Raw genomic sequence first — 15287 nt, 5'->3', positions numbered from 1 at the left:
ATGTGATTGCTGTGGCTGCCTTTGCTGTTTTTTTTAGCTAGGTAGCTATCTTGCCAGTTGGTTAGTTAACAAATGAATTGCTTAGCTCTTTGATTGTTTAGTTATTTAGCTAACCATTAAGTACCTGTAGCTAATTGTCCCGTACGTGCAAATGTTTTAGGATTTTCTGTAAATTTATTTAAAGCTATAATCTGCGAATTTTGGTGCCACCTACTGCTGGAATTCAACATTGCAACATCTGCGTCTGTCGCTTCTATATGATGTAGGCTGTGCCGAGTCGAACTGTCTACGTCTCCTCCTCTCCCAACCCCTTGCGTGTGAATATAAACCAACATAGTGTATAATAGAGCTGTTGAAACCCACAAGGTAAATAAAATGGGCAAGAGAAACTGTTAATAGTTCAATATCCAGCATAAAATACGTTCTCTAACCACTGCGGTGTTCCAGTACCAGTTAAGGTGGAGAGATAGACATACATTTCCGGGTTCCCCCGAAACTGTTCAAATAATGTACATTAGAACGTAAACATATTATTGTGTTTTACAACAACACTTAACTATATTTATAATGTACTTGTGTCCTTTGGCCAAAATATACACGGGCAGTATACGTACGTAGGTTTGTGCCTCTCACCGGCGTTGAAATAAGCGAGCATCTTTTAAAATGCTGTATCGCTCCCACGTCCTGATTCTGTAGCAACCTGCTTCTTCCAACTATTAATCCATCTTTTTATGGTTTAATAAATGATGATAAAGTGCAACATACTGTTTGTGTAGCATCAAACTCGGGTCCACATATCCAGTGGATCAATGTGCGGCGGGGGTCGCTTCGCGGATATAGAAGAGGTTTTTCGTCTTCCTCTTTTCCCATCATGATCACGCTTTTTGTTTCACGTCTTTGAACCTCAGCTGTACATCACCTGCGATCAATGTCCGTAGGGAGACAGCAAGTCGCGGCAACCAGCTGGGAGAACCTCTCCACGTCATGAGAGGTGGTGAAGCGGCAGCAGCGTTACGGCGCTCAGTTATAATCAAGTGGATAAATGTTCTCGCAAACCACAACACTGCATCACTAGCTAGTTAACTTACACACACAAACACACAATAAAAGAAATTAGATCAATAAAAGCAATTAAAATAGATCAGTAAGGATGAGAGCAGTGCTGGGTCGTGACCACCCGCACCACTGCTGGCAGCCAACAGCTCCTAGAAAAGAGGTAAATGTTCATTGGCAGCAATTTTTGTTGTTTCCGTTTAGACAGTAATTATTGAATGACCATTTTATGCTACAGAAATGCAAAATAATATTTTTGACCATTGCGCTGCAAAATGCCTAATTTCCGCGCCGTCATTTCCTTCTACGTCATTTTCGGTGCGCCACCAACTGGGCCAGCGCGGGAAATGAATCGGGCATTCACTAAATATCTAAAAAATAAACTATTGGAGAATACAGCAATATGTTAGAGGAGTTTACAGGCTTAATCAGCATTTTGTCATCTCCTCTAGTATTGGCTTGGGTGAAAATATATATATTTCTTTAACAAAAAAAGTTGTGGATACCAGCTTTAATTTAATATCATGCAAAAAGAAAAACATTTTTAACTGACTTCCTTCGTCTTTTGATTTCTATGAAAGTGTAACATGGAGTTAAGTGTTTGACCTGTGAAACATTTTTAATATGTGCATGTAATTTCTTTAAATGTTTCTCTCTTCCAGGCTCAGAAAGTAGCCGAGTTCTTGAATGTCAGCTTGCAGATTTCTTGGTATTCCTCAGGCGGGTGTTGTCTTTACGAGTGATGACAACGCTCTCCTCGTTCCTCAAGTGGGTGGACCCGCTCATGGCCATCATTTCCTACAACTGCTCTTTAGGTAAATTCATTACAAGCAGAGGACAAATTAGTAATTTTTTTTTTCAATTATGAGACACTTTTTCCTCACCAGGATCACCATGCTTCCAGAACCTTCGCACTAAGCTTTTGGCCTTCCATGTTTTAGAACGACTGTTGCCTGCTTGTTCTGACCCTGAACTTGTTCAAAAGGTAGGACATGGGAAACGTTTCCTCATGTAGTCACCGGATGGCATTTATTTACTCAACTGCAGTAGGTGCTGAAGGAAACTGCGGTTTAAAACACAAAGAAGACTAGTACGGAGAATTGAACGAGAAAAGACTACTCTTGGTGTTTTCCAGTGTTTATTACAGTAATATAGAACATAGAACACATATAGAAAATGCCTCACAGTTGTTGCCGGGCTGCATAGAAGAAATGACCAATTTATATAATTTCTGTTGTATTGCGTTTTTGCGTCAAAAGTGTTTTATTTTGAAAAATGAACAGATCTTCTCCACTGCAACAGTTGTGCGTTGCAATTGACACGTCAAGACTGCACAGAACGCTGCAGCAGGTTCCGTTTCTGCTCCCAGCCGACTCGCTCATGGCGGCGACCAAGCTCAAAGAACGAATCATTTCATAAACTGATTCAGTTCATTGCATTTACTTAAAAGATTTGTTCTTTTGAAGGAAACGTGCGGGAATGAAACATCACTAGACTGCACGTCGGTCACGTGATACGTTACTAAAAATAAGTCCGGAAACTAGCAAAAATAAGTAAAAAACAAACATCTTTGGAGAGCTTCTTTTCAAAAGGGAAAAAATCCACCTGAGGAGCCAGAAGAAGAGCTTATGACCTCAAAAAGAAAGAAAGAGCTTGTTTTATCCGTTATCCGTTATGGTGAGTTGTATTTTTCATGCATTTAACATTCGTTTTTAAGCCGGTCGTGTTAATTTATTTTTGCTATATATATATATATATATATATATATGCCACACCTTAACAGCCGGTCAGTGAAAAAAAATGCCTACTATAAACCGATTTGTGGTGTGAAAAAGGTTGAGGACCACTGACAGAGAAAAATAATGCCACTACAGTTCAATAGTATTACGAGCTGCGGTAGTGTCAATGAAATTTTCAATTTTCTATATTAATATCTTTAAATTACTTTTTTTGTAGATTGTCAAACAACTCTTTCAGCTGATGTCTGTTTACATGTGGGAGGAGCCTCTGGGCGAAACGACCCACGAGGAGACGACTGTAAATGATTCTGAGGTAAATCTGTCAAATTTCTGGATTCAAAAGTGTATTATTAACCCTTTTAGAAACAATTTGTGAACCTTTAATAAGGCTATGTAAGGGTTGTATGAAGTAGCACTATTGCAATTGTATTGTTATTTTTTACTGTACAGTATCAATATACTCTACCACCATCAAATACTGTGACAAATGAGTGAATTGGATTTTCCCTTGAGGGATTGAAAATAGTATAATAAAATTATAATTTAAAACTATTGATGCTCATTTTAAATTGTTAATGAAATTAATTATTATAAATTAACAATTATTTAATAAGATAAAAAACTATATAAAATTGTTCAAGTTACTTTTCCATTTTATTATTTACTTTAAATCAATTGAGAAATGATTCATTCTGATGAATATAAATCCATTTTAAATGAACCCATTTTAGTTAAAAAGGCTAAATTAATGCAACAGATAAAATTTTTTATTTTAATATTATTATAATTTTTATGATTGTTATTTTAATTTCCATCCATCCATCCATTTTCTGACCCGCTTCTCCTCACTCGGGTCGCGGGAATGCTGGAGCCTATCCCAGCTGTCATCGGGCAGGAGGCGGGGTACACCCTCAACTGGTTGCCAGGCCAATCGCAGGCACATAGACACAAACAACCATTCGCACTCACAGTCATGCCTACGGGCAATTTAGAGTCTCCAATTAATGCATGTTTTTGGGATGTGGGAGGAAACCCACGCAGGCACGGGGAGAACATGCAAACTCCACACAGGCGGGGACGGGGATTGAACCCCGCACCTCAGAACTGTGAGGCTAACGCTCGAACCAGTCGTCCACCATGCCGCCGTTATTTTAATTTATTAACCAATAATTTTATCACATAAACAAACTATGCCCACTCACGAGATTTGCTAACATCTGCCGTATTGATGGTCCAATTTACAAATTGGACTACTTTTGTGGTGTTTTACGTTGGAGTTTCCACTGTTAAACGTACAAATCTGTCTTTTTGTTTGTTTTTGGGGCAGAATCCCAGCAGCAATGATGAATGTATTCCCATCGGAGATTTTTCCTTCGATCCGCATAAGGTAACGTGTTGCTCTCTGGAGAGCGGGAATGTCCTCTCGCACGGCACTGGTGGAAAAGGTTACGGCCTGGCGACCACAGCCATCGCCTCAGGGTGTTTCATATGGAAGGTAATTAATTACACCTGTAGTGCCGTTAAAAAGTATTTGCCCCATCCTGATTTTTATTTTTTTTTGCATATTTATCACACTTGCTGTGGTTAAGCTCATACAACCAGTTTTTATATCTCACAATGATCACCCAAATAAATATGATATGCTGTTTTATTTATGCATGGAAAAAAAATCTAAACGCCTATCTGGCCCTGTGTAAAAAATGAATAGCCCTCTGACGCTAACAACTGCTTGTGCCAGCCTTTTCAGCAATAACTGAAAACAAGTTTTAACGATAACTGGTGATGAGTCTTTCACAAGCTGAGGAAGAATTTTGCCCTACTCCACTTCAAAAATTGTTTTGGTTTTAGAGCGTTAACATCCCTTTTGAGGTATACGGCATCTCATTTTAATTTAATTCCAGACTTTGACTTGGCTACTCCAAAACTTTAATTTTTGTCTTTTTTTAAAAATGTATTATTATTAGTCTGGGATGAGATCCTGCCCCAAGTGGAGGAGTTCAAGTATCTTGGGGTCTTGTTCACGAGGGAAGGAAGAATGGAACGGGAGATCTTTGCATCTGTCCGTTGTGGTAAAGAAGGAGCTAAGCCGAAAGGCGAAGCTCTCGATTTACCGGTCAATCTACGTTCCTACCCTCACCTATGGTCACGGGCTGTGGGTGAGATAGGGTGAGAAGCTCGGGCATCCGGGAGGATCTCAGAGTAGAGCCGCTGCTCCTCCACATCGAGAGGAGCCAGATGCGGTGGCTGGGGCATCTGATCCGGATGCCTCCCGGAAGCCTCCCTGGTGAGGTGTTCCGGGCACGTCCCGGAGACCCCGGGGACAACCCAGGAAACGCTGGAGAGACAATGTCTCTCGGCTGGCTAGGAACGCCTTGGGATCCCCTCTGAAGAGCTGGATGAAGTGGCTGGGCAGAGGGAAGTCTGGGCGTCCCTGCTAAAGCTACTGCCCCCGCGACCCGACCTCAGATAAGCGGTAGAAAATGGATGGATGGATGGGTTGGTAATTGACTTTTCCTGCATCCCTCAGTTCGACATCACCAAAGAACACCGAGGCAATGAGGGCACGTGCGTGGGCGTGTCCCGATGGCCTGTCCACGATTACAACCACCACACCACCACTGACATGTGGCTATACCGCGCCTACAGCGGCAACCTTTACCACGGCGGCGAGCTGGTCCGCACACTCCCGTCCTTCACCCAGGGAGACACCATCACCTGCATCCTGGACATGGAGGCTCACACCGTGTCGTTCGCTAAAAACGACAAGGTCTGCCTTTGGTGTGGTTGTAGCATTTCTCGAGTTTATTGATGAACATTTTCCAGTTTATTTTTGTATGTATTTTTATGCCAGGAGCCAAAGTTGGCATTTGAAGGTGTGGTTGCCTCTGAGCTGTACCCTTGTGTGTTATTCTACAGCAGCAATCCTGGAGAGAAGGTACCTAATATTTTTTGCAGCTAGTATTCACCAGTTAAATTGCTATTTTTGATATCACGCTACTACAATGATGCCCTTTTTAAGGGTTGCTAAATTATTTATATATTGGTTATCAATTATGGATGAATATTGGACCTTATATTGGATATTTCCTTAATTGACTATGGGAGATTTTAAATAACAGATACATTACAAATAAAATGAAAGTAAATCAAAACATATTGTTTTTCATTGGACAGCACTAATATTTTTTGTATACATTTTTAGATGGGAGGAAATTGAGCAATGCTACTCAATGAGGCTTTCCATCTGACTTTATTTATGTTTGATATCATTGTAGTAACAATTATTGTTTTCTTAAAATGTCCTTTCTGAATAAAAACAACTCTTTGTCGGACAGCAACAATATAGCATGTGTGTCCTAATGTTAACATTTAGTTTTTAGATAAGAACAAAAACAAAATTGTTGTATTTCAGATGAAAAGAAATCCCAAAGTTTGGAGCCACTATATAGCATGTACTGTAGCTCTAGATTTTGTGATTTATTTATTTATTTTAACTTTAAGATATGATATTCTTTATTGAGCCTCAGAGGTTACAGCAGTATTTAAAAAAAGACAAAAAGCAACAAATATGATTTTTGGAGTTCAGATTAAAGAATACAACCCCCCCTCAAAAAAAAAAAAAAATCACAAAATTTGGACAGACACGCTTTCTTGTTGGGACACCGACAGTGTAACGTGTCTCTAAATGTTTTTTTAAAGTTAAATTTCTTCTGGAAAAAAACCTGAAATCATTATTAAGATTAAAAACATTTTTGTTAATATAGCATGTGTATCAATAATTTTTTTTAATGGTGGTCTGTGATGTGGATAGTAATAATTGTGATGAAATTACAGCCCCCCAAAAAACAGAAAAAAATAGTTAAATACTTTGTGGTCACAACAGTTGGCGGTATGCCTTTTGATCTGTATGTTCAATATGTCAGTCGTTGCACAATCACAAAGCAGAAGAATGGGCTTTATTTTCATAAATAAATGAATATTCATGAAATTTGTCCTCTGCATTAACCCATAACAGTAGTGGGCACTGCAAATACTTTAGTGACACACTTAGCAAGGGCTACTTTAGCACCAGGGGAGCAGTTCAGGTTATCGTTGTCTTGCTGAAGGTCACAACACCTGAGGGTCCAGGGGCATGTTGGGTGTGGATGGTCAATTGTATCCTATCCTTATCCTTATATTTCTGTCAGTCCACATCTTTCAAACCTGGAATAATTTTTTTCTCACATTCTTCTGTCATCCAATGACTTGAACACATATCCCCATGGTGGAAGCTGGAGACCTTCACCACTTGACCAGCTGATTAATGATAAATAAAGCAGGCTAATGCATTCGTAACAGGTGACACTGAGGGACCTCCAAATGCGAGGCATGCCCAGTAACCTGCTTCCCGGCGAGCCGCTGTGCAGCCCGCAAAGCACCACCCTCATCGAGTGCACGGTACAGCTTCTGCGCCGGCTCCACCAGTGCGACCACTGGACGCCGCACATCAACCGGTACATCCACGCCAACCTCGAGCTCATCGGTCCCATGCTGAAGGAGGACCACTTGGGAGGCCTCGCCCCAGGTCGGTTACAAGATAAATGGGACCTCTTTGTCATTTATAGGTTGTTTCATGATTAGGTTTTGATTATAGGAGGAGATGCATCGCCAGGCCTCGATTCGACTTCTAAGCAAAATGACGGTGATAAAGATCCATCTGAAGACGACTCTCATCTAAGCCTTTTATCAGAGTCCAAGCTAACTGCTCTGTGCACTGAAGTGTGGCCTGTTCTGGCGTTGATTGGAGGTGTGGATGGCGGTCTCCGGGCTGGAGGCTTGTGTCTGCACAAGCCCAGCGGGCGCAGGGCTGTTCTGTTGGGAGTCCTGAAAGAGAGGAGCTCTCTTGCTAAGCTGCAGTGGGAGGAGGCCGACCTCTCAATTAGGTATCCCAAATAAATTAGTAGTAATTAGTAGGGATGGGCACTAGAAGAAATGTGAAAATTGCAACTAAAAAAATAAAAGAATGGAATTAACTTGAGGTTCTGAGCACAGCATCTTGATACAAAAAGGGACAAAGCAGTATATAAAGAAACTCCAGTCAACTGATTTATGTTTACAAAGATAAAAAATACAAGCTAATTTTGCTACAACCTCACTACAGGCACTATCCACCAGTCTGGACTGTAGCCACAATATCTATGATGAAGTATTTACATGATTACAGTTATTTTGGTTTAGACGTCTCAGCCAGACACCATTAGTAGATAAAAGTCCAGATCAACAAAATTATTTCTCGATTTCTAAAGCCCGTCTTTAGTATTTGATTGTCTTTGCATTCATCAACTTCCATCAAACTTGTCTTGTCTTGTGACTATTATGTTTATTTTTTGTCTTTTTCCTCTTCCTGATCTTACTAATTTTCTTCTCCTCCTTCATTTGTAAATCCACTAACCCATCCTGGTGTCGTTCGCTGTCTCTGTGGCTTCTCGCCAACCCTTCCCTGCATAACTAAGCTCCGCGAATTCTTGGTCACCCAGCGACACGCCCATCGCCTCGCTGGAGCCCTGCAACGTGACCTGCTGTGACGTAGCGCGACTGGGAGGCCTTAAACCGTCAGTGCTGCTTGATCTGATTTACCTGATGGGGCTGCTGGAGGAGCGCGGCTGCCTCGGGGCTCATGCAATAGCGACTGGGAAATTTTCACAGGAGAGCCTGGCGGAGGGCGAAATGCAGTATTGCCTGGAAGAGGTAGATGTTCTCAACTGCTTACCAGAAGAGGACAGGAAGAAGGTTGAAGACGATAGGAGGGGGTCCGCCAAAGATACTGTAAAGGTGCAAGAGGAAACAACCGGACTGTCACAAATGTCTCAAACCAAAATGAACCCCTTTGCCTTGGAGGTCAGAGCCATCAAAGTCTCCTACCTTCTCACCGGGGCCTTGAAATCTCTCGCTGTCATTTTCAGCTGCGAGAAGTTGTCAGATTTGATTTCTGGGCCCAAGCCAAATGCCACCTTGTCAAGTCCCAGCTCTGACCAGGATGAAGGCGACGGTAGTGGTGGGGAGGAATGGGACGAGAGCGCCGAGCTGAGGTCCGTACTGCAGTATGTCGTGCAGAACATGGTGAAGTGGGCTGTCCGTCCTTGTCCCATAAAGCAGAGTGTGTCCATGGCTGACCTGGAAAGGGCTCAGGTCATGATCTACAAAGGCGCACTGAGTCGACTACAGGATAAAGAACGCAAAGGTACCTCAATCTGACATCAAACTTCAAAGGGGATATTTTACGGAAAATTGGCACATTTATTGCTTGTACAGTAATCCTTCGCTATCTATGAGGGAAAGGGGCTGAGCCCTGCCGTGAATAGCGACAAAACACAAAGTGACGCCCCTGCCTAAAACGTTTTATCATTGCCTGTGTTAAGATTAAACCATAAATACACAGCAGAGTATGATCCCGAATCAGATTAATATCATAAAATGGGATTTTGATGGATGCATGACATCACAGGCGTTAAGACAGCTGGAAACTGTTTAAATGGGGAAAAAATGCAAATGTCAGCTCAAAAGAATGTTGCTTTTCCGTTGTATGAATTATTTAATTGATTTGACCGGTAGTTAAGAGTTTATCCAACAGCTGTATCTCCATTGACTCTACAACCTTTCATTATTATCAGTAGACATTGTAACCTTGTGTCGGTCTTCTTTTTATTTTGCAGAATCGGGCCATCACTCGGCCTCCCAGCCCGTTTCCAAGTCCTCCAGCTCCGTCTCTTTATACAGCGTCGGCTCGGAAGGCACTGCCATCTTCAGTCAGTCCAACCGAGCCTCTGCGTCGTCTTCCAACACAGAGCTGGCCTCTTCACTCCCGACCAACCTGCAGGCGGATGGTCTCGATCAATTCAATCCTTTCCTACCCATCAGCCTCCTTCAGTGAGTATTAGGGCCAGGGATTCACAGAGTAATCATAGCGATATTTTGCTTATGCGAATGAAATTACTATACAGCCAATTATGAGATAATCGATATTGAATACCAGAATGTAACTGAAAACACACTTAAGACTTTTCATACGTTATTACGATCATGAAAGCTGACATTTCCCTTTAATGTGCAATGCTACATCCTTGGACAGTATTTCTGATTCTGGTATATCGATACAGAAACCCGATACCTAACCCGAACGATAATGATAACATTTTTGTCCAACCCCTACGGGATATATTACAATATTTATCAACAAAAAAGTTATGATACAAGAAAAAAATGATGAATTGCATCAAGTTACAGTTATGTATCTGGTATAAGGGTTGGAATCATATCGTAACCCCCAAAGGTATACGCAATGACATTATTCTGAAACAGAAATTATATGGATGTGTAAAAGAACGATACATAATGAATAATGATACAGCCATTATGTGCCAATCAATATCCATCCATTTTCTACACCGCTTATCCCCACTAGGGTCGCGGGCTGCTGGAGCCTTTCCCAGCGGGATCTTCGAGCGGGAGGCAGGGTACACCCTGAACCGGTCGCCAGCCAATCGCAAGGCACATAGAAACAAACAACCATTGGCACTCACATTCACACCGACGGCAATTTAGAGTCTTCAATTAAACTACCTATTAAACTACCTACCTAACTATTACAATACTGCAATTTTATGGGTGATCAGTGTATCGGAACAAACAACTACAAAACTTCACAGTCTATTAGGTGTGGGGAATTGTTTTAGGTGACAATATTTTGCGATATTTTAACAACAACAACAATAACAATGTGATACAGCAATTATGAAAATGAGTGAAAGCACGATACATCACAAATACAATTTGAATTGCCACAAAAAAGCGATTATGCTATCATCAATATATTGGATAAAATTATTACAATACTTCAGGGTATGATAATGATATGATAATGTCACAATATGTCATAATGCTACGGTAATGTGGTTCTCAAATGTTTTCCATCAAGTACCACCTCAAAAAATATTTTGCTTTCCAAGTATCACCATAATGACATTAATATACAGTAGTTTAGTAGGCCCAAGTGTTCATAAAAAATGATTCCTCAAAAGTATATTTGATATTATTGTAAGCCTTAAATAATTATTCAGTTAATAATGGATTGCGTATAAAAGGTAAAATGTTTTATCTAAATACAGTAAATGTTAAAAACAAACAAAAATGATTTACTTAAATACAGTAAATGTTTTAAAAGAGAGGAAAACGTACCACACTTTGAGAATCCGTCCGACAATCGATATATTGGGGGAAAATGTAAATATTTCTCTCATTAGAAGAAACAAAAACCTCTTGTGGCGTATTAAGCATTCACATTCTGTGGTGGCTAATTTCAGACACATGGTGCTAACTCGCTTCCCCACACTCACCGGAGTGGTTAGCGCCCCCCCTGTGCTGCATCCTTGCTTCAGCCTTGCCAGTTCGGCCTCGTGCGACGCCTTCACAGAGCAGCAGACAAGCTTCATGGAACCTGGTCCATGCAGCACGCAGGCCAGAAGCAGACTGGGTAAGCGAAAAGTCCCTTTTTCTACTGCTAGTATAAGTATATAAAACAATTTCTGGCACCAAAATGGAATGGGGGGAGAAGTCGTCCCAGAAATGTATTATCACGAAGATAGTATCAGAGCCATAACAGAGGAGGCCCTTTCACGCTGGCTCTCAAAGATGCCTTTTTTTCTGGAATTTTCCCATGTTGCTGTTATGTGTGAAAATTACCAACAAAGAATGGAGGTTTGAAGATGATGTGTAAATTTTCAGGCTTCCTTGGTATTTTGTACGGTAAAACAAGAGGCGACTGTGTGTAAAGACCCTTTTACACTGCCGGTAAAAGCCTGCATTTTTTTCGCCTTTTTTCTAAGATGCTATTCTGTATGAATGGCAACACATACTAGGGTTGCAAAGTCGACCCAGCAGTTTTCCGGCTTCTTACATCCAGTATCAGGAGTAACAGAGGTGGGTTTGCGCTTGTGTGTAAAGTCCCTTTTAGACTGCCTGTAAAAGCCTCTGGTTTTCTTCCTTTTTTCCGAGTCACTGTTCCATGCTACACTTTGCTCTGTTAACAGCACTGTTTCGAGTCAGATCTGTCAACGATTGTATACATATTTTCAGCGTGTTTTTGTCACATTAGCAGAAGTGGGTAGAGTAGCCAAACATTGTACTCAAGTAAAAGTAAAAAGTAGTCCTCAAAGTAATTACTTGAGTAAAAGTAAGGTAGTAGTCAGCGAAAAAAACTACCCAAGAGTGACTGGTATAATCTGATCTATTGAGAGAGATTTTATTATTTATTTATTATTATTATTTATTTTATTATATTGACATTATTTAATCTTAACTTACAAATCTGTTTTTTTAAATCAGAGCATGAATGTCAAATAAAATAAAAAGGACTAATATATAGGAGTCCACACGCACCTGCCACCATTTCAATGTCTAAGTGCCCTAAAATCAGCAAAACATGCACAGAAACATTATTTGCTTTAGTCACTTAAATTAGTGAATGAAGAAGCTGTTTGCTGACCAGACGTATTGATAGTGTGTATGTGTGTGTGTGTGTCTGTGAGCGCACACGAGAGAGAGAGACAGATTACAGCATGGCATGTACCCCCAAAGATGCATGTATTACAGTTACTTATGACCATAAAATAGGACTAATCTTGCCATATGCACTGCCAAAGCAACAATAGACATATCTGCAATTTACCGCTAGGTCCTATCTCAAGTCACAAGTGGGCTGAAATAGAAACGTTTGGACGGACACAAGCCTACATCATCATGATTACCATCTGCATCATAAAACTGTTGTTTTTCGGAGTCTGTAAAGTAAACATTCACGCGGCAGTCCCCCTCCCCCCCCCCCAAAAAAAAAGTCACTTTGATTGACCCGCAAAGGCTTTGTGTGCGGTCATGTGACTGCCTTGTGTCGTCTGATTGATGAATTGAAGTCAAATGACACTTTTGAGCGTGCTGGATTGGCACAATGGAAGTCAAAGGTGAAGTCTAAAAATAGCTTGTGCACACAATAATGGATAAATAAAAATAGCAAGGGGAATGTCGATCATTGTGATGGAGTAAAAGTATCGATTCTTCTTAACTTACATACTCAAGTGGAAGTGAAATGTATGGTGCATTCAAACGACTGTAACAAGTACAATTTATCCAAAATGTTACTTGAGTAAATGTAGCGCGTTACTACCCACCTCTGCACCACCTTAGCCCACATTTCTGACATCACAACAATCCCAGAATGCATGTCGACACAGTTTGTGCTTTTGTATGGCGCCATCATTATCTTCATCACTTCTGTCTGTATTGTATATTAAATCATAAACACTTCCCTAAATAGGTTTGTTTTTCAGTTTTTTTTTTTGGTGTTTGTGCAATTTTCCTTTTCTCCTTCACCACCAGAGCGGACACAAATGTTTGTCACCAGCCGCTTGCTTGAAATGGGATTCACTATGAGACATATCTACTGCGCCATGGAGGCAGCAGGTACTACCACTGCTTTGTGTAAGGTGCCACCGCAATGTCTGCTTCATATGCTTTTTTACGTCAACATTTTGTCCTGCATTTGTGTGCTAAAACATCACTGTCTTGTTGGCTATTAAAGGCATACGGATTAGGGGAACATTTATTTTACTTTTCAATATTTTACAATACCGTACAATATTACACAGAATGGTAAAGACAAAAAACTATACAAAATATATTTATTTTATATATTTGTATATCATACATATAAAATGCGCACATGTTGGATAGCCACAGAAGTAGTTTTTTTGTTTCTTATAGAGAAATAGTTTCGAATTCAAGAAGAAAATGTAAAAATTTTAGCTAACAAATTCATTTTAAGTGAGTTTGAATAGCAAGAAAAGTGGTATATGAATTTGATTTATAATTATTATAAAAAATGTTGAAGAATTCATTTTCTTTACCATTTGAACACAATGTAAACCTCACTTCTGTTCAGATATTGCTGCTTTTAATACTGCCGATTCTTCATGCTACTGTCAAAAATTTACGTTTTTCTTTTCTGTTCATGTCACCATTCTTTATTTTTAGACTATTAGGAAGTGCCAATGCCACATTAACATGTATTAACATACACTTAAGGGGACACTGTGTAACATTTTCATTTGTTTACTGTCCAAAATCGATGTCTGCGTTTATATGTGTTATCATGACCTCTGCTAATAATCTGATACATTCTTGTAAGCAAAGAATTTTAGATTTATTTATACATAAGAGTCCTGAGACAGTAGGGGAGCGCCATGACAGTCTGCCATCTTGAAACTGAAGTTGCCAGCTTTCTCCTTGACAACTAAGTCAACACTACCTAAATTAGCCTAAAGGTAACTTTTTTCATTTGGTTTTGTCAGACAGTGTTGTTGTTCTTCGAGGTTTTTTGATGTACGACGGCGACCGTTGCTGAAATGCGTGTTGGAAAAACTGAGGGGCTTGAGAGCACTATTTGTTTGGATGCAATACACAATTTCACTGCTTCGATGGTAGTAATGCCTATACAGTGTCCCTTTAATTCTGTTTGATATAGTCCAATAAAAAAGCATGTATCTCCAAATTTTGTGATTTTTTTTTTTTTTTTTTTTTTTTTTTTTTTTTTGTCCTCACATTTTCAACCCCGTCCCAAAATAAATCTGAAACTTTTACCCCCAAAATTCCTCCAAATTTCCAATCTTTTCCAAAAAAATTCCAGATTATTTTTTAAAACAAGAATATGGAGAACACTATTTGTTTTTCATTTAATGAAAAAGGTTACCTCATTTTCAGATGCATGCTTATCATTAGAAAGCGACAATACAAAAAACTATTAATTGCCTTTTTCTGAAACATTAAGAAAAACATTTTTTTTTTATTTTTTTATGAGGTTTAAAAAGAAAAAGCACAAATTCTGGAGATATACATACGTTTTGCATATATTCCCACACTCCATGATCAGCCTTGTGTTTTTAAACTCCATCCCCTCCCCGTAGATGTAGCGGGTGAGCTGGACTCTCGGACCATTGAGGTGTTAGCCAGCTGGATGCTGGAGCACCCTCTGACGGAGGAGCAGCAGACGGCCGAGTCACCCAGGCACGAGGCTGAGCCCGACACGCCGTCTTCCGATGGGCCCGAAACAGTGCAGTGCCCGGAACGCCCTGCGAGTCAACCCACCGAGAGGTCTGTGATTCGAGAAACATTTTGTCATTTTAAATAAAACCGCAGCACCAACTGACTTCAGTCTTGACAGCTTGCTGCCGGGTCTGGACTGGATAGAGCGAGATAACTTCTTAGATGTCCACCTGACAAGGAACAGACCTCCTCCGGCAAGGCGGCAGCGTTCAGGCCCAACTCAGAGGACATCTTTTCGGAGGGCAGGTCAGAGTCAGACCCTGCTAGTTTACTGCCTAAAGGGGCTGTTGTAGAAATTGAAACATGACCTAAACAGGGGGAGAAAAAGTGTGCCTGCCGGTTTACTGCCTAAAGGGGCTGTTGTAG

At 40.4% G+C, this 15287-nt stretch overlaps 1 protein-coding gene and 1 long non-coding RNA gene across 7 annotated transcripts in view; one reads left to right on the top strand and one right to left on the bottom strand.

Moving 5' to 3' along the window:
• The window catches only part of LOC133413382 (probable E3 ubiquitin-protein ligase HERC1), an 80754-nt gene that overhangs the window by 35579 nt on the left and 29888 nt on the right, over positions 1 to 15287 (top strand). For 5 of the 6 annotated variants that reach the window (XM_061697697.1, XM_061697696.1, XM_061697700.1 and 2 more), the window contains exons 32-45: positions 1716 to 1868; positions 1941 to 2038; positions 3010 to 3105; positions 4120 to 4287; positions 5320 to 5559; positions 5644 to 5727; positions 7131 to 7356; positions 7426 to 7714; positions 8285 to 9012; positions 9485 to 9698; positions 11132 to 11301; positions 13200 to 13283; positions 14783 to 14969; positions 15040 to 15167. In XM_061697697.1, coding sequence (XP_061553681.1) covers positions 1716 to 1868; positions 1941 to 2038; positions 3010 to 3105; positions 4120 to 4287; positions 5320 to 5559; positions 5644 to 5727; positions 7131 to 7356; positions 7426 to 7714; positions 8285 to 9012; positions 9485 to 9698; positions 11132 to 11301; positions 13200 to 13283; positions 14783 to 14969; positions 15040 to 15167 — 2865 coding nt within the window. The remainder of the gene's footprint in view (positions 1 to 1715; positions 1869 to 1940; positions 2039 to 3009; positions 3106 to 4119; positions 4288 to 5319; positions 5560 to 5643; positions 5728 to 7130; positions 7357 to 7425; positions 7715 to 8284; positions 9013 to 9484; positions 9699 to 11131; positions 11302 to 13199; positions 13284 to 14782; positions 14970 to 15039; positions 15168 to 15287) is intronic. The other variant, XM_061697699.1, reaches the window with a different exon arrangement.
• Positions 6303 to 9630, bottom strand: LOC133413383 (uncharacterized). Its single transcript, XR_009769869.1, has 3 exons — positions 9456 to 9630; positions 8694 to 8945; positions 6303 to 8595 (listed from the first exon to the last, which is right to left on the bottom strand). It is a non-coding gene; the product is annotated as an uncharacterized LOC133413383 (long non-coding RNA).

The sequence above is a fragment of the Phycodurus eques genome, chromosome 15 (genome assembly GCF_024500275.1).
Source record: "Phycodurus eques isolate BA_2022a chromosome 15, UOR_Pequ_1.1, whole genome shotgun sequence".
Lineage (NCBI taxonomy): Eukaryota > Metazoa > Chordata > Actinopteri > Syngnathiformes > Syngnathidae > Phycodurus > Phycodurus eques.
Note: the sequence above shows the minus strand (reverse complement) of the source record. Positions and strands in the feature narration are given on the sequence as shown.